Genomic DNA, 20,077 nt, shown 5'->3' with positions numbered 1-20,077 from the left:
ACTCTGCCGAAAATTCTGAAAAATTTGGGAGTTAGTAAAAATTTGGGGGATTGAGACGTGCAAAAGAAGAGATAAATTATGTTATGTGTTTGAAGGCGAATGACCCTAAGCGGGGAAGAATGTAATATCCTAAAAATTTTTTGAATTACTTCCACACTATCAAGAAAGCTGACGTATGCGTAGGCACGAGTTGCTATAGCCGGTTGAGACTAAAACCGTGCGTTGTTGTGAAAATCACACCTTTTGAAAAGGTTTAGAGTGTAAGAAATTAGTCTTAAAGTTTACAAATATGGATAAAAGAAATAATCTCAAATGAGATGGTATTGTCGGGATTATCTCAAATGCGGTAGCGTGGAATCAACCGTGAGTATATGTATAAAAGTAAAATCATCAATTTGGTAATCTCAGAATAATTCATAGAACGTTCGAGGAGGAACGTTTGTTTAAGAGGTGGAGAATGTAATGACCCGGCTTGTCATTTTAAGAATTTACACCCCGTTTTGTGACTTAAGGTCTCAAGCAGCTTCGCAATATGTATTATGACCCGCGGGTGTGGTCGAGTTTGATTTACTGAAGATTCGGAATTAAATTAAAAGAACAATCCTTAATTTGAAGCTTAAATGAGAAGAGTTGACCAAAGAGTTGACTTTTGAGCAAACGACTCCAGAATGGAATTTTGATGATGTCAATAGCTCCGTATGGTAATTTTGGACTTAGGAGCGTGTCCGAAAAATTATTTGGAGGTCCGTAGTGGAATTAAGCTTGAAATGACAAAAGTTAAATTTTTGGAAAGTTTGACCGGAGAATTGACTTTTGAGCAAACGACCCCGGAATAGAATTTCGAGGATCGCAATAGTTTCGTATGATGATTTCGGACTTAGGCGTATGTTCGGATTTGGATTTGGAAGTCCGTAGGACAATTCGACACATTTTGGCGAAAGTTGGAAACTATAAGATTTTGGAAAAGTTCGACCGAAGGGTAAAGTTTTTATAACAATGTTGGATTTCGATTCCGGAAATGGGAATAGATCCATTAAGTCAATTATGACTTGCCTTCAAAATTTGAAGTCATTCCGGATTGATTTGATACGTTTCGGCGCAAAATATAGAAGTTGAAATATTTGAAAACTTATAATTCTATTCATTGCGCGATTCATAATTTCGGCGTTGTTTGATGTGGTTTGAAGCCTCGACTAAGTTCGTATTATATTTTGAGAAATGTTGGTATATTTGGTTGAGGTTTCGAGGGGCTTGGGTGGATTTCGGAAGGTTAACCGATCAATTCGCACTTGAAGAAACGGTATTGGAATTTCTGGGCAGCTATTGTTTTTTTGCAGGTGCGTGAACAGTACCGCAAGTGCGTGAATAGTAATCGCATATGCGTGAACAGTGACCGCAGGTGCGAATCTGGGCAGAATGTTAAGGACTAAAAATTGGTCATTTTTCTATTTTCGTTTTTGGATTTTTGAAGCTCGGATTTGGGTGATTTTGGAGGGAGTTTTCACAAGCTTGGTTAGGATACGTGTTTTATATCCTAAAGTGTTTATATTTCATGAATCCATGATTATATTCATTATTTAATTTGGATTTAAATGAAAAAAATCAAGATTTTTATAAAATCTTCCAAAAACGAAAATTTAAGATTTGGAGGTCGAGTTGTTATTGGAATTCGATAAAATTGATATGGCTGAACTCGTATCAGAATGGGTGTTCGGATTTCATGAAAATTATGTCGGATTCCGAGGGGCGGGCCCCGCGTTGACTTTTGTTAAATTTTTGGAATAAATTTTTAAATCGACGTATTATCATCCGAAATTATTTTTGATGAATTTTAATGAAGTTATACAATTAATTTGGTTAGATTTGAGCGGTCCGGAGGTCAATTCAAGTAAGAAGACGATTTTGGAATATCGGCATAACTTCAAAAAGGTAAGTGTCTTGCTTAACCTCGAGTGGGGGAATTACCCCTTAGGCATTGAGTTTTATGTGCCATTTGTGAAATGTGAAAAGCCATGTATGCGAGGTGACGATTACGTACTCGGGATTATACGTGCAAAAATTTATTGAATTAAAGTCTTAGGTATTATTGTGTAGTAAATTGAAAAATTGTGAAAAATTATTAAATCATCTGTTTGCCATGCCTAAATCCTTATTGTTAAATTTATTTTTATATGATAATTTGATGTGATTGTTACTTGAAATATTTATGAAATTTCGTGAGTATTGTTGGTTTAATATTTCTTGGAAATTAATTCCAATATGAATTTTTCTCTGCAAATAATTAATTAAATGAGCTTAAGAAGAGGTGTTTATATAATTATTAAAAATTTAAATTTAATGAAGACTTTGCTTTATGTTGAGTAATTTCGATCTCTATTGATTGTTTTTGGGTGTTATATATACATTGTGTGGAACCTTGAACTATTTGTTGTGAAATTAATTGATTTTGTTATATCTTTGGAATTTGGTTGTGGTCATTGGGCAAATTGTGATATGAATTGATTGTATTATGTTATTGTAATAATTTTTCATGTAAATTATTGTATTGTGTGAGTTGTTATTTTGGGGAGATAAGGGTGGCATTTCACCATTGTTATTATGCGGTTATAAGGGTGGCATTTCACTGTTGTGTTTGTTGGAATATTATCTGGGCGGAGCGATAAGAGTGGCTATAGGAGCGATAAGGGTGTCAATAGGAGCGATAAGGGTGGCTATTTGTATTGTCAGGATGGAGCGATAAGAGTGGCTATAGGAGTGATAAGAGTGGCAATAAGAGCGATAAGGGTGGCTATTGTCAAGGATGATATGTGATGATGTGAGGTTGTGGTGTTGATAATTTTTACGTGATGTTGTAATTTTTTTGTGTTTACTTTTATACCTTGTGCAATTTGTCTTGTTGTTGGTAAATTGATAACAATCTGATTTATATTGAAATTGCCAGACGGATTATAAAATAAAATGTGGGCACGAGGTGCCGTGAGTAAATAATAAGGATATTTGGCACGTGAATTGTACGTGTAGTTGTGATATGAAATGTGGGCACGAGGTGCTGTGATGAAATGATAATGATAATTGGCACGTGAATTATCCGTGCAGTTGTGATATGAAATGAGGGTACGAGGTGCCGGAAAAATATGATGATTTAATTATGGGCACGAGGTGCCGTGAAAATATGAAAATGGGCTGAGACTCGTGTTTACGAAAAATATGAAAATGGGCTGAGACCCGTATTTTTATGATTATGAAATGAGGTGTCACATGATGACTTTTTAATTAAAAGAATTATATTCAAAATATTTATTTGGAAGAATTTTTATTCAAAAAGAATTATATGAAAGAATTGTATTTGAAAGATATTTATTTGAGGAAATTATATTTGAAAAGATTTATTGAAAGAATTATATTTGAAAAATAATTATTTGGGGAAACTACTTTTAAAAGAGAGTTATTTGAAAGAATTATATGTGAAGGATATTTATTTGAAAAACTTGAATTAATTGGGCGTACATGTATTTATTAATTGTTGAGTGATAATTGTGGTATTCTTGTTGTCTTACTGCGCATACCACTAGTTGTTTTATCCTGCCCTTATTGTTGTATGTTTCCTAGTATTTTGTATATTATATTGCACAGGTTATTAGACTAGTGAGTTTCTTGACTGTACCTCGTCTCTACTCCATTGAGGTTAGTCTTGATACTTACTGGGTACCGATTGTGATGTACTCATACTATATTTCTGCACATTTTTGTGCAGAGCCGGGTATTAGAGATATCGGACTTGAGTAGAGTTAAAGCGGGATCGTAAGGATTCAAGGTAGAGTTGCTTTGCCGTCGTAGTCCCTTGGAGTCTTTTCATTTCATTGTACTGTTAATTTGTAATCAAACAGTATTGTATATTAGGTTCTCGTGATCATTCCATGTATTCAGTTAGAGTTCGTGACTCAGTACTACCAGTCTTGGGAGGTTGTATACTGTAATTATTTTCGCTGTTAGTTTAAAAAAAAAATGGCTTCAAAAGGTAATTGAAATCGGCTTACCTAGTCTTAGAGACTAGGTGCCATCACGACGCCTGTGGTGGGATTTTGGGTCGTGACAAATGGATTGCGTCTTGTTATGAGGAACGCGACTTAGTATTCGGTTAGTTGTAAGAATAACTCCCCTCCCCACAAGTTCTAGAGTAAACCAGAACTTATCAACAAGACATTCATCATCTCCTTTAACGTTCTATTCTTTCTTTCCGCAATTCAATTAGATTGCAATGACAAAGGGACGGTCGTTTGTTGAATAATTTCATATTCCAAATATATTTTGTCAAATGGAGATTAATGGAGATTCATATTCGACGCCCCTATTACATTGTAGAATCAACTACAAGAACTGTTGTTTGTGTCACGACAGAGCCAGAATTAATAAATGGTAAAATTTTTAATCTTCAAACCAATCTGATACATTCAGAGTTAATAAACAGTGAAGTTTTTAATTTTCAAACCGAGTAATATGTGACACAATCAAATTTAATAAACGGTGAAGTTTTTAATCTTCAAACCGAATAATAAATTGGAGTAGAAAATCACTAAGATTTTAATCTCCAAAACGAGTATAGAGTCACTTAGACTTTAATTTCCGACAAATGAGTAGAAAGTCACGAAGACTTTAATCTCAACGAACGAGTAAAAAATACGCAGATTTTGATCTCGAAACAGGAGTAGAAAATCACGAAGATTTTATTCTCACTAACGGGTGTAAAAAAAAAAGAAGAGAATTTTAATTCCATTTCCAAATGGTTTTCCAACTAAACCATTATAACACTTTAAACCGTTTGATCTCTTTTCCTAATCAAACAAATCTATGTATACCTTTACATATATTATGTTCATGATTCTAAAAATATTTTCAAGAGTTAGTGTAAGCCTAATTCATGTCTTACAATCTTGGAAAAATATTATTTCATATAATTTTAAGCATGCTATCAAAGTTATATACCAACTAACTAATTTTATGGCATGCTAACAAATATAAATTATGAGATTATCACATAATAAACATCTATCCTAACATTTGTAGAAACTGAATTCACAAATCACAAAGGATAGAATACTAATGGGAAAACATTATAAGTTGAGTGAGAGAAAATAGAAAACATTACCCTGATGTATTCCCCCCGAGACAGTTTCATTCGACACTGCTTTTCTTTTACTGGCTCTTATGTTTTCCTCGAAATATCAATATTATCGAGGTATAACTCAATTCCTACTGGACAGGAATTGCCTTGAAGATTTTCAGCCAATTGGGTCTCAAATCATTCTTTGCACCCCTTTTATCTTTATCATCAAAATCGATTCTTTTCCGAGGCGAACCAAATGGGTTTGTTGGAAGATACACAGAACAAGTCACCATTTTTTATTTGGCCTCTTTCAAAACTTTCTAAAAATTTTGAACTTAATTTCATGTCGTCTAACTTCCTTGTAAGTGACGGTGCTTTAAGAACCGATAAAAGGACTACTTTATCAGTTTATGATCATCCCATGATGATTGTAGTCATTAATTATCTATCCTCAAGTTAAAATAATGTTATAAAATAAATAGTGCAGAATATGAAAGAATTTATCAATGATAATTCTTATTTCTACTTTAAAGTACCTTCACATGGCAACCATAATTATGGCACCCACATAACTAAACCACGGAGAATTGACAAATGTTGTCCCAACCTTTAAGAAGAATGATGAACAATAAAGTTGTAAAGTCACGTGGGCTTTTTAATACCCAAAACTTTGTAACCATGACATTTTTATCTTAGGATAGGCACAATGTTCTTTCATCACTACTAGAAAACCGATTACCTTTCCCTTAATGCACAGAGATACAGCTTTATATTCATGAAAGCGACGCTTGCATTTTTCAACGAAAATGTGCCAAAAGCAGCAGTTGATACCATCTTTTAATGATTATTAAATTCCTTAAGATTGTTATCAATACTGTGTTCAAAATCAAAATCATGTAAATTAAAAGAGAAAGAGAAATGCATAGGAAGAACAAAATTAAATTCGAACTCACTGAATTTACAGTGTGTCCTTAAGAAATTTAATCCCCTCACTGTTGCCCAAGGTATACGGATTAATTCCTCCCAGGATAGAACGGAATAACAATTCTGTGATAGCGACACTTCAATCACAGAACTTCAGCGAACTCAACAAACGGAGCAAATCACACTTGACACTTATATTTATTTAGAAAATAATGCAACAATGTAGAAAAGAGGTGAGAAGATTTCAGACTTTTCCATATCTTAAAAATGAGGACAAGCCTCTAAATTTATAGGCAAAGGAAGGGTGAGATGGAGAGGTGCAATCATACCCTTTAAAGAAAAAACGCAACATGGAATATATTATAATGAAGGGAATATTTATACGATGAATAATAATTGAAGGATTTTTATGCGGTTCATAATATAGTAGGAATTATTATGCAATAAATAATAACATATAGAATGTTATGTAGGAATTACTTACTCTAAGATCACTTTTTAGTCTCTAAATGCTTTTATCCTAGTATTACTAGCATATGTATTTACTCCACATTGTATCCCTCACAAAATTATTCATAGATTCTAGCGTAACTAATGTGACAACTAATGTGACGTTATTTACCAGTAACTAAATGTTGCATTAGCTAAGCATTGGTTTATTCTTTTCTTATACAATCGAATAAACCATCAATAGTTAAGAAGGGATATAATTTTCCTAGTCCTCCAACCAAATACTAATACTTTTTTTTTTTTGGTTGAAAGAAAGGAAAAGAGTTTACCATAGTAGATTTTACTTTTTGTAGGAAGAAAAATATAGATCTTTTTCATATTTAACAGATCCTTTACTTGTAGGAAAATGTTGTGGACCTCTATAAATTGAGAATTCCTAAGAGAGTCTTGTTTAGGGAAAGAATTTATTCTCTCATAAGTTTTTTTTAATTAAAATATTAGTAGTAGATTTATGTAGGTCACTTGACCAAACCATATTAATATAATATGCTTTGTTAGTAATTCTTTGATTTATCGTCACCAATGTTTGCTTTGTTAGCTTTCGCATGACGCCTTGTTATTTTCGATCTCTATAAGTAGTATTAGAGCCAATGGTTCAACGAGGTTGGAGATTGGTTCAAGGCTCAATGAGGTTGGAGATTAGTTCAAGGCGGTTCAGATCAAGTTATAACCAATTTGACGATAAAGAATATTCTTATCCAAAAAAAAAAATTGTCTGAGTACAACATGTGAAAATACACTTTCAACCATATATTTTCAACATACCTACTGCTGCATCTTTAAAATAAAAATTATTTTTAATTCATGCTTATAGGCTCTAATTTTCAACTCATGCTTACTTTTGGCGCATAAATTTCACTTTCAATCCTTGCTTACTTTTAACGCATGAACTCCTACTTTTAATCATGCTCACTTTTAATACAGAGCTTCAATATTTTCATCAACTCGTGCTCACTTTTAATACACAAGGCTCGACTTTTTCAACCCAACCTACTTTTAACCATGCCAAACAACAATGATGAATTATATGAAGAACTCGAATCAAGTTTCTCAAGAAAAAAATCAGGCCAATAAACGAGAATTGTTAGGATTTTGCCCTGATTATTTTACCATATTGGATTTTATCTTTATTTGAAGGAAGGGAAAATAATTTACCATAATTGATTTTACTTTTTCTAGAAAAGAAAATATAGATTTTTTTTCATATTTAACAGACTCCTTACTTGTAGGAAAAGGTTGTGGACCTTTATAAATTGAGGCTCCATCCTTCACACAACAACAATAACATCCACAATGTAGTCACTAAGAGAGTCTTGTTTCGGGTGAGAATTTATTCTTTCATAAGTTTTTATTTATTTTAAATATTAGTAGATATGTAGGTGACTTGACCAAGCCATATTAATATAATATGCTTTTTATTATATTTCTTTTTGTCTGATTTATCGTTATCAATGTTTTCTTTGTTAACTTTCGCATGACGCTTTGTGATTTTCGAACCCTAACACTAAGCACTAACCAAACAACCCTTAAAGTAGCAACTGGAGGAAAATTCGACTTGCCTACATTGATTTTATGATTTAGAATGGTACTTCTAAGCCTTAGATTTGTGATTAAGTTTTAATAATGTGATATCATCATAGTTCAAAAGATAAGTTGGGTTTCAAAATTCAACCCATGATATAAGAAAATAAAACTTTGGATTCCCGAAGCTAAATTAGTCGAGTGTAATATGAATGAGCAAAGCGAGGAGTGTCTCTAACATTTTTTGTTTTGTTTTAAAGTATTCTTATTCTTCTTTTCAAATGGCTTCATGTAGTATTTAAGATGTTTTAATAGGGAGTTATTTAGATTCTAAAGCAATAAACGAAACTACGCATAACTTTTATTTATCATCAACGCGCAATTGACAATTATTTAGCAGAACTGAAAATTTAAGCTAAACTACGATTTTGATTTTCTTCATACATTACTAAAAGCTTTGTCTCCAGATTCTGAATCTCCATTCCAACTGTCCCTTGCATCTGGAATATTAAATAAAAATAAATTAGAAAAATGTCAATAGTTTCTTTTTTAGTCACGTAAATTAAAGCTTTTAAGAAATTAAGTTGTTTCTCTTCAAAAACAACCATCCATTTTAAGTGCATATATAGACATCTTTACTTTGGTTGCCTACGTTAGCTACTACAACAAAATTATATTGTTTAGTAACTAAAAATGCTTACCGCCTATATTATTTTAGGGGATAATTGTACTGTTGAATTGTTGATCCCTCAATTATTGATAAATTCTGGATTTGATCCTTGTAATATTTGGCTAAGAACATTTAATCTTTAATTAAAATAATATGTGTGTTTTTGGTCCCTTTGTATAGTCAATATGTGATATTTAGACTATTTTTACAAGTATATTACCTTCAAATATGAAGTAATAGTACAAACTTAACAACACATTGATAATTGAATGGCTTAGCACTATGTTCACTGCCAGAGGGATCAAAAGTGCACATTTTAATTAGTTGAAGGTTATATGTGCTTAACCAGAAATCATAATGACCAATATCAAACTTTGTCAATATTTGAGAGACTAATTTCCCTTATTTTAATGTTATCAAAAAATAGATTTGTGACTTTACTTTTATATATAATGGATTCAGTGATGACCCTAGTGAAATTAACCCCAACTCCAATTTGGTTTTGGGTAACTTATTTCAAATATAAAGAAAAGGCCAAGTACCTGAAAGTGCAAGCTGTGAAAAATCTTGTCTCCAAAAGATTTAAAGGACGTTGCATTTAGCAAAAGAATCCCATCTTCCTCTAAAGTTTGAAATGCTTCTGAAATTGGAAAACCATTTGTCTGAGTTGTAGAGATGTGTACCAAAACCTGCCCATTACAGAGTGGACTTGCAAAAATAGATGTTGAAGATGCAGAAGAAGTTGTATTTCTCTTATTATTATAATTATTAGGCTGGACTAATGAATCTGCTTTCTTTGATAATATGGTTGATAAAAGCAAATCCTTTGTTTGACTTAATCTCTCAATTTCCTTCTTCAGCTCTGGTATGTATTCTTGCACATAAGATACTGTTGCTGGAAAGCTTAGCTTTTTCTGTAATTAAAGAGACATATATAGGTTAAACAACTTAATTAAAATAGATTTATGAATTACAAAACCAAAGTTTATGTCATGTGAATCATTGTTATCTTCTTTGCAATCTCCTAATTAGGTATCTAGCTCTCTAATTAAATTAAGCTTGTCCTTTGAGTCAGGTCTGACCAAAAAAAGTTAGGCTTTGTAAATTTTGTTTCACACAATCATGTCATTTATAAGTTCATCACAAGTAAATCTCTTCAACTATTAATTAGTAATCTAATAAAAATAGCAATTAACATGCTATAATATGCTAAACCAGACTAGACTATCCGTGTATATAATTTAAATCTCAAATATAAAGAAACACATAAATAGAGAAGGTGTTTTTCCTATCATCACAAGCATTTAGTATGTAAACTAAATTATTTTCTTGAAATTACGTACAACGTTCTTAAGAGATAAATACACAATTTTTATGTATCGAAGAGGGACTTTTGTATTACAAATATATGGATTTTACCTTTTGATGATTAGCAGCAGGAAGCAGAGAACGAAGAGTGGAATAAAGGAAATTCATCTTCTTCCGTCGATTACGCTCACTTGCGTTATGGCTTAGCTTCTTCGCCATTAATGACTGATTATCAAAGCTTTTTTCTTTAGAATATGAATATTGAATATTATCAATATGTAAACCTTCAAACGAGTCGTTAGTAATCTCATTTTGTAGAATATTATTCTGCTGATCATAGTTTTGTGGTTCTTCAAAGGGCCATTCAGTATTCATGTTTGGAAAAATACAAGAGGAAAAAACTAACATTTTTAGAAGGTTTCTTAAGGAGAAATAATATTACTTTCCTAAGAAATTGGGGAGCGACTATCTTCCGTATTTATACAAACTGCTGTAACCGTTCATATGCTTTTTGTTTATTTTAATATCTTGGTTTCTGTTTTCAAATAAAAAATTACAGTTTGACATTAATTAGATTAAAAAAACAACGTACTTAATATTAGTTTAATCAGGGCTGAAAAACAATTAGTTAAGTTATGCACTATGCTTGGTGCAGTTTAATTTGGTGCGTTTGGTGTAACTTTTCTTATGTAATCAACAAAAACGTTAAAGGAATAATTTAACTTTATGTCACTTTTCTTTTTATCAAACACACAGATTTGAGATATGATCTGAACCTGGATCTCATGTAAGTAGTTGACTAGTTGTGAAAGAAAGAATGGATATATGTACTAGTTATTATAAAGCTAATAAGAAATTAGGGAATACACAGCTTCAAAGCTTATTAATTAGTTAATAATGTAAATATACTCCGGTTACAGAAACTTAAAAAATGGGATAGAAAAACATATTAGTTTAAAAATGTCAAATATTTTCGGACATCTCAAATAAAACGTTGCCGTTAATTTCGGGACATCTAAAAGCAAAAAGGATGTCATGTAAATTAAAATGTAGTAATCAACAAAAACTAAATAAAAGAAAAAAAACTTCTAAAAATGTTTTACCATGGGCCAGCCCTATAACACTGGTGGATGTTTATCGAAAGCCAATGTGTAGATCTCATCCATACCTTTCTCGACCTTATTGGCTAGACTCAAGTGTAGTATTTATAATAATAAAATTAAAAAAAAGTTTAGTTAGTTCTTATCCGTTTAATATTTGATAATTCAAATTTTTTAAGGTGAAGATACATCAAGGCAACTTGCTACGCATCCAAAGGCGAATTCAGAAATATTAGAACATGGGTGTACTAATAAAAAAAGAGAAAAAAAATATTAAATAAGAATTGATCCTTGTTCGTATAGACAAATAACTCAACATTCAATTACGTGCACCATTTTAGGAACCGCTCCAAGAGAACCGAAAGATAATATTACATCAATTCTAGGAAATATATACATAAAATATCTGGTTTGGCGGAGAGACCATGAGTTCACATGCCTCATATTTTAGACCGTAAATATGTCCCTGCACGCATTGCCGATGTGTTGCACTACTACTCGCGCTAATGCGTCCTATCAAAAAAAAAAAAAAACTCATCCTACTTTAAAATTATGTGAGTTGAAATCATATGTGAAAAGAATATGGCAACTCTTCCTCCTACAGAATTTAGTCCCTCAACAGTTTGTGTGAGATTTTTTTTTTATTTCTCACTTGGTGTCCGGTACCTGTATTGGAGCCCGACTATATCCGAATTCACGCTGGGTAGGGCCCCATTCGAAAAACGTTCCCTGTCAAGGATTTTTCTATACCAGGGCTCGAACCCGACAGTTTGTGTGTGTCTAAAAGCCAATTTGATGACGGAGAGTAAGTAGTTGCGAAGAAGGATTGTATAACTATTAAATTACCTAATAAAGTTAAACAAAACTTTGATTATCACTGAATAAAGAGTTAAAACTCAGTATGAAATAGCGTGTGCATGTATGGACAACGCAAGCCAAGATTAAGCAACCATAATACAAGCTCGAGCCAAAGTTGGTGGGGCACGTGGGAGGAGTACTTACGTTTCTATACAATATACCCTTCTTATATTAGGGCAACAACCCTTTTTAAAATTTTATCTTACAATTAATTAATTGCTTCCAAATAATTTGATATCATCATCTAGATCATCCAAGAATCCTTTCCATTTTTCCTTCTTTGTTAAATTTATGTCTCAATAGTTTACGAATTATTTTTTTTTTATTTTTTCCAATTTATGTTAAGTTGGTCCAACTATGATTGCATGAAGACGACTAAAGAGAGAGATGGTGTTGCATTTCGGACATAATTCTCAACGATTTTTTTATTAATCTATCAGATTTTAAAAAAGTAATTTTTATTTGACACAGTTGATTTATCTTCCTTGGCTATTATAGCTGAGGAATCTCGCTACAATATCATGGATGTATGTTAATTGACAGTCAAATTAGTACTAAACAGGCGCAAATTTTCTGGCCACATATAGTGTCTATTGACTTGTTAATAATTGTTTATTTTGCTTATTACACCAACATGATGGCCAATGCTAATGTTATATATTTAATCCAAATTTAAAACATTTGAATCTAAGTTGCCATTGTATTTACCTAAAAGTGTTTTAGGTCCAGAATTTTTCCGATCGGAATACTCTTTGAGGACTAGTTATTTATTATGAAAGGGGTGAGATAATGTAGTATTACCGGATTAGGGGTAGGTTAAGACTATTTAATGATAGTTAGTTAGAGGTTAAATGTTAGTTAGTAAAGTGTATAAATAAGGGGTCTTTTGTATCGTACTTGTTTGGTTAATAACATAATATCATTTCTCATTTTCCCTTCTTTGCTCATTTTCCTTCTTCCTCTCTTCTAGCTAGCTAGGGTTTGCTCCATCAGATTCATATATTTAATATGGTATCAAAGCCGCCAGACTAGAAAATTTTGGTCTCGTTTATTGATCCGCATCACTAATTGGTGAATTTTGTGAGTTCAGAGAATCAATGAAAAATGAAATCCTCGTCAATTGAAGCAGAGCAGCCATGGGAGACGCTGTTGAAAACACCACGTCTAATGTCGCCGCAGGTGTAAATGCAAGTGTTAGTGATAGTACTCAAGCTAATGAGGAATTTGTAGTCGATTTGCCTCACAATTACCCGTTGTACCTTGGACTTGCCGATACGAGTGGAGCTCAACTGATCTTGTTTCAATTAACAGATATGGATAACTATACTATATGGAGTCATTCTATGAGGATAGCTTTGCGAGGAAGAAATAAGTTAGGGCTTGAAGAAGGAACATGGAAAAAGGAGAAATTTCGTAAAAATCTATGGGAACAATGGGAGAGGTACAATGCAATTATACTTTCATGTTTAATGAATGCAGTAACTCCACAACTTGTTGGAGGAGTAGTGTTTGGAGCTAGTGTACAAGCTATTTGGGAAGAATATCTAAGAGAGAAATTTGATAAGGTAGATGGCTCTAGGTCTTTCAATTTGCACAAAGAGATTGCAACATTATACCAGGGCACTTTCTCTGTTTCTGTCTATTACACTAAAATGAAGGACCTATGGGATGAATTTAAGGTATTAGTACCAGCTCCCTGTATCTGTGAGAAATCTAGGAATTATGTTTCCTTCATGAAGAGACAAAAGCTGTATCAATTCTTTATGGGATTGAACGACTCCTATGCTCAAGCAAGGAGTCAAATTTTATTGATGTACCCTTTACCTATAGTCAATAAGGCATTCTCAATGATTATGAGTGATGAAAATCAAAAGTCTATAGCTGCTATAGCAGAAAGTCTGGGATTAATATCAGCAACTTTGAATGAGAACTATGAGTCAACTGCCCTATACTCAGCTAGGTCTGGTGGATTTCAAGCCAATTTTAAATATAACAGTTATCATGTCAACAATCCTCAACCACTTGGAAATTATTCGAAGCAGAAAAAACATACAATAAATACTATGATTTCTGCAAAAAGAAGTGACATAAGAGAGAGAATTGCTGGAAGATCAATGGTTATCCACAGGGGTCTAAGCCTAAGAAGAAAGGGGGAGCTGTTTCTTACAATGTCTGCATTGAAGATCCAAATATGTCTTATTACTCTTAGGTACAACCATTTATGCAGGTGCAAAGTCAGGCTCAAGCTCAGGCTCAGCATATGCAGATTCAAGCTTCATCAGGATTGCAATGCAGAGGCAGTCTTCAGGCTCAAGGGATAGTTCATCAGGGAGACAGCCAGTGGCTTGCACTTTCACTAAGGAGCAATATGAGCAGATACTGTAGATGCTAAACAAAAGTTCTCTATCAGCTCCTTCAACAAACATGGCAGCAGGTACTAGCAGTGTCTTCTTGGTAAGCCATAAGCCTCCAAAATGGATTATTGATACAGGAGCCACCAATCAGATGGTGTCTGATTTGAAGCTATTATCTAAGTCAAAAGAAATCAAACACAGTGATTCTAAGAAAGTTCACCTACCCAATGGAGATGTAGTCTATGTTACACATATGGGTACAAGTCCTATTTCAGCAAGAAGTATACTCAAAAATGTTTTACATATTCCAAAATTCAGATATAACCTACTATATGTAACGACCCGACTTGTCATTTTGAGAATTTACGTTCCGTTCAGTGACTTAAGATCCTGAGCAATTTCGTATTATATTATGACCCGCATATGGGATCGAATTTAGTTTTCGGAAGATTCGGAATTTAAGTGAAAGAACAATTCTCATTTTTGAAGCTTAAATGAAAACAATTGACCGGAGTTTGATTATTGAGCAAACGGCTCCGGAATGGAGTTTTGATAATATCAATAGCTTTGTATGGTAATTTCGGACTTAGGCATATGTTCGAATTTGGATTTGGAAGTCCATAGGACAATTCAGCACATTTTGGCGAAAAGTTGGAAAATGAAGTTCTTGAAATATTCATAAATTCGACCATAAGTCGATTGGTTGATAACGAGGGCGGATTTCGATTCCAAAAATTGGAACAGCTCCATTACGTCATTTATAACTTATATGTGTAAATTTTATTGGTTTTAAAGTCGTGAGAATTTTTAAGTATTAAATTGGAAATTGCTGACACTTATTAAATCCTTATTTGCATTCGAAAGATTTTATCTGAAGAATTTTATTCGAAGGTTATTTATTTGTAAAAATTATATTCGAAAGATTTTTATTTGAAGAATTTTATTCGAAAGTTATTCATTTGAAAGAATTATATTCGAAAGATTTTATTTGAAGAATTATATTCGGAGATATTTATTTGAAAGAATTATATTCGAAAGATTTTATTTGGAGAATTATATTCTGAGATATTTATTTGAAAGAATTATATTCGAAAGATTTTATTTGAAAATTATATTCGCAGATATTTATTTGAAAGAATTATGTTCGAAATATTTTATTTGAAGAACTATATTCGGAGATATTTATTTGAAAGAATTATATTCGAAAAGTTTTATTTGAGGGAATTATATTCGAAAGACTTATAGATAAAAGATGTATATTTTGAAGGACTTGATTAATTGGTTGTGCTGTGTTCATTATTCGTTTGGGCAATTTTTATGATGTTCTTGTTGCCTTGCTATTTATATCACTAGTTGATTATTGTTGTTATCATTGCTAGTTATTTTCCAGTACTATCGTATACTGCTATATTGCACAGGTTGTTTGACTAGTGAGTGTCTCGAATGTACCTCGTCACTACTCCACCGAGATTAGTCTTGATATTTACTGGGTACCGACTGTAGTGTACTCATACTATACTTTTGTATATTTTTGTGCAGATTCAGGTGTTGGAGATATCAGCTTCGGAAAGAGATAAGAGTGTGATTGCAAGGATTCAAGGTAGGACTGCTCGATCATCGCAGTCCCTTGGAGTCTTTCCATTATATTGTACTATCATCTCTTATTCGAACAGTATTGTATATTCGATCTTTGAGATCATTGCATATATTCAGTTAGAGTTTGTGACTCTGTATTACTAGTCTTGGGAGGTTGTTATAATTATTTTCGTTGTTGGTTTCAACACTTGTATGGAATTATATGTTTTAAAAAAGGCTTGAATTATAATTGTAATCGACTTACCTAGTCTTAGAGACTAAGTGGCATCACGAAACCTGTGGTATGATTTTGGGTCATGAAACTATCAATATCCAAGGCAACAAAAGACTTACAATGTTGTTTTGCCTTTTACCCTGACTTTTGTTTGTTTCAGGATCTCTACAGCGGGAGAGTGAAGGAGATTGGTAAGGAACATGATGGTCTCTATATCCTAATCCTTCATGCAAATAAGAGAAATATAGAAATAGTATTGACAGTCAAGGATACTGTAGAACCAAAAAAGGAGGAAGACATTGACTTGTGGCATATGAGGCTAGGACATGTGCCTTCTGGATTGTTAAAGAAATTATTCCCAGTTAAATCCGACAAGTATGTTACAGTTGTGAATAAATGCCATGTATGCCTACTAGCTAAGTGTACTAGACTCCCATTTCCTAGCAGTAGCATAAAAAGCATACAATGTTTTGGTTTGATGCATGCAAATGTATTGGGTCCTTATAGATTGCCAACAGTTGATGGAAATAAATACTTCTTGACTTTGGTCGATGATTTTTCTAGAATGACATGGCTATTCATATTGAAGTTCAAGTCTGATGTGTGTGTAGTTCTAAAGTTCTTCATGTCCTATGTGAAAACACAATTTAATAAAGTTGTTAAGGTGATCAGAACAGATAATGGATTGGAGTTTGTTAACTCCACTTGTAGTAAGCTCTTTAATAGTCTTGGAATGATACATCAGAGAACCTGTGTCTATAATCCTAAGCAGAATGGAGTAGCTGAAAGGAAGAATAGATACATTCTGGAAGTTGCTAGAGCAATGAGATTTCAGGCTCATACACCTCTGAAATAATGGGGGCACTGTGTCTTGGTTGCAGTTCATATTATCAATAAGATGCCTTCATCAGTCTTTAATGGTGTCTCTCATTTCCAGAAGGTGTACAATAGACAACCATCACTAGAGCACCTAACGGTGTTCGGTTGCCTATGTTATGTTAAAGCAGTTCAAGAAAGGGACAAGCTGATGCCAAGAGCTATACCAGCAGTAATGATGGGATATGCAGCAACCTAGAAGGGCTGTGCTCCTAAATCTTACTAACCATTATTTTTTTGTCAACAAGGATGTTATATTCCAAGAAATTGTCTTTCCATTTAGACAGGCAAGAAGCAAATATTCACCAATCTTTCTGCAGCCTAATACAGCACCAGATTATTCTCAGTTGATAGAAACTCCACATGTACCTGTCATGGGACACAGTGATGATCATGACAAAGTACTACCACAACCAAACATGGGAGATACAATTGATGTTACAAAAGCAGTTCTTCATGATGTTGAAGCTGCAGGTGAAGCAGTTCCACCAGCTCAAGAAGCTCTTGATTAAGAACAAGTGCAGTATTCATTTCCTCAACGATCCTTCACTGCTCCACTAGTTGTAGAGAATGAAGTCAGAAAATCATCCAGACTCAAGAACCCTCCCATCTGGCTGAAGGACTTTGTGTCATTGAATGTTCATGAGTATGTCCCTTATGCTATTGCAAACTATGTTTCCTATACTCAAGTATTCCCTAAATACCAAGCCTATCTATTAACCTTCTTTTCTATTGTGGAACCTATTACTTTTGTTGAGGCTAGTCGAGATCCTAGGTGGATAGAAGCTATGAAAGCTTATATTGAGGCACTAGAAAGCAATCATACATGGGACATAGTTACACTTCCCACAGAAAAGGTTCTAATTGGCTGCAAATAGGTGTATAAAGTCAAATACAAGGCCTCAGGTAAAGTGGACAGATTTAAAACTAGACTAGTAGCTAAAGGGTATAGTCAAAAGGAGGAAATTGACTACCAAGAGACATTTTCACCTGTTGTGAAGATGGTGACAGTAAGAACTGTACTGTCCATAGCTGCAGCTCAGAGATGGCATATACATTAAATGGATGTGTACAATATTTTCCTTCAAGGTGATCTCTTTGATGAGATCTATATGCAACTACCACCAGGATTTAGAAGCCAGGGGGAGTCTGAGCCAGTTTGTAGGATTCTTAAATCCCTGCATGGCCTTAAACAGGCTCCTAGGCAGTGGAATGAGAAGCTACAGAAGCCTTATATTAGTTTGGTTTTGCTCAGAGTCAATATGATCATTCCTTGTTCATCAAGAAGACCAATGAAGGCACTGTAATAGTATTAGTTTATGTGAATGACATGCTAGTTACTGGCACCTCCTTGAAATTCTTTTTTGGTATAGAGTTTGCAAGGTCTGCAGATGAAATTCTCATGCATCAAAGAAAGTATGCTTTAGAGATCATCTCTGAGCTTGGCCTTGGAGCAGCAAAACCTGTAACCATTCCACTAGAGGCCAATGCAAAGCTGACAATAAAGGAGTATGATGATCATTTGGGAACTAAAAGTAATACTGTGGATGAACTATTACCAGATCCAGGAGTCTATCAAAGGTTAATTGGGAAGTGGTTGAATTTGACTGTGACAAGACCTGATTTAGCATTTAGTGTGCAAATGTAAAGTCAATTCCTTCAACAACCAAAAAGGTCTCATATGGAGGCAGCAATAAGGATTGTTAAATATGTTAAGAATCATCCGGGGAAAGGTGTTTTGCTGTCAAGCAAAAACACAGGAACACTGGAGGCCTACTGTGATACAGACTGGACTGCATGTCAGCACTCAAGGAGATCTATGACAGGATTCTTGATCAAGCTAGGTGATTCCTTAGTGTCTTGGAAGTCTAAGAAGCAGACAACCGTCTCTAGAAGCTCTGCTGAAGCAGAATACAGAAGCCTAGCAGCCACAGTTGCAGAATTGTTATGGCTAGTAGGACTGATAAAGGAGATAGGAGTTGAAGTCCAGCTGCCTGTAAACATTCATTGTGATAGAAAGGCAGCCATATAGATTACTGCAAATCCAGTATTTCATGAACGCACAAAGCATATTGATATAGATTACCACTTTATAAGAGAGAATGTGTTAGAAGGATTGGTTGCAACCAAGTATGTAGGTACAAGGGAGCAACATGCAGATTTGTTGACAAAAGGGTTGAGCAGAATTCAACATGAGTATTTGAGTTCCAAACTAGGTGTGTTGATGTGTTTGCACCACCTAGCTTGAGGGGGAGTATTATGAAAGGGGTGACTTAATGTAGAATTACCGGATTAGGGGTAGATTAGACTATTTAATGATAGTTAGTTAGAGGTTAAATGTTAGTTAGTAAAGTATATAAATAGGGGTCTTTTGTACAATACTTGTTTGGTTAATAACAGAATATCATTTCTTATTTCCCCTTCTTTGCTCATCTTCCTTCTTCCTCTCTTCTAGCTAGGGTTTGCTCCATCAGATCCATAGATTTAACATTATTAAATCTCGTCCTTATTGACCTTTAGTAGCGGAACCTACAGTTACGTTACGGGTGGTGACCAGAGTCGTAATTGACTTTTAGGGAACAAAGTCAGGCTTTTAGGGACCCGTTTTCGTCCCTAATGGCCATTTTTCTTGGAGTTGATGTAATTTGGCATATAATTTATTGTAACGGGTGGCATATATAAACTCATGAGTCATGACCGGTAATGCTTACCACAATTCCACATCTAGAACTTCATAAAATTTCTTTTGATGAACTTCATAGATGCATTTCATCCATTGTTCTTTAATTTGTAAGAAGGTGGTTTATTTATTAAAAAAGATGTAGCCAGATATTAACTGGTAGTTTGATTAACATATCTCAATTTCCTTTTAGTCTTTGCTGGCAATGTGAGGATAATGTGCTTCACTTCAAACTGTTACAGCTAAGACAGAAATAATATTTTCAATAAATGTGAAGTATGCTTTCGTTTTTGGCATATTATTTTACAGATCGAAGCATTTTGGGTCCTATAAGTTCCACTTATCAACTCTCAACAACTTGT

General features: G+C 33.7%; 2 protein-coding genes across 2 annotated transcripts; one reads left to right on the top strand and one right to left on the bottom strand.

Moving 5' to 3' along the window:
• Nucleotides 1–8,398: 8,398 nt before the first annotated feature.
• LOC104095883 (transcription factor ORG2-like) lies at nt 8,399–10,464 on the bottom strand. The gene is made up of 3 exons (XM_009602127.3): nt 10,149–10,464; nt 9,272–9,643; nt 8,399–8,559 (listed from the first exon to the last, which is right to left on the bottom strand). Exons 1-3 carry the CDS (start codon nt 10,443–10,445, stop codon nt 8,470–8,472), a joined length of 759 nt encoding a protein of 252 aa, XP_009600422.1. The 5' UTR covers nt 10,446–10,464; the 3' UTR covers nt 8,399–8,469.
• Nucleotides 10,465–18,716: 8,252 nt separating this feature from the next.
• On the top strand, nt 18,717–19,067 carry LOC138906842 (uncharacterized mitochondrial protein AtMg00810-like). Its single transcript, XM_070196547.1, has one exon. The coding sequence runs from the start codon at nt 18,717–18,719 to the stop codon at nt 19,065–19,067; it is 351 nt and encodes a 116-aa protein (XP_070052648.1).
• Nucleotides 19,068–20,077: the final 1,010 nt, after the last annotated feature.

The sequence above is a fragment of the Nicotiana tomentosiformis genome, chromosome 2 (assembly GCF_000390325.3).
Source record: "Nicotiana tomentosiformis chromosome 2, ASM39032v3, whole genome shotgun sequence".
Classification (NCBI taxonomy): domain Eukaryota; kingdom Viridiplantae; phylum Streptophyta; class Magnoliopsida; order Solanales; family Solanaceae; genus Nicotiana; species Nicotiana tomentosiformis.
This window is presented reverse-complemented; position numbering and strand designations above follow the sequence as displayed.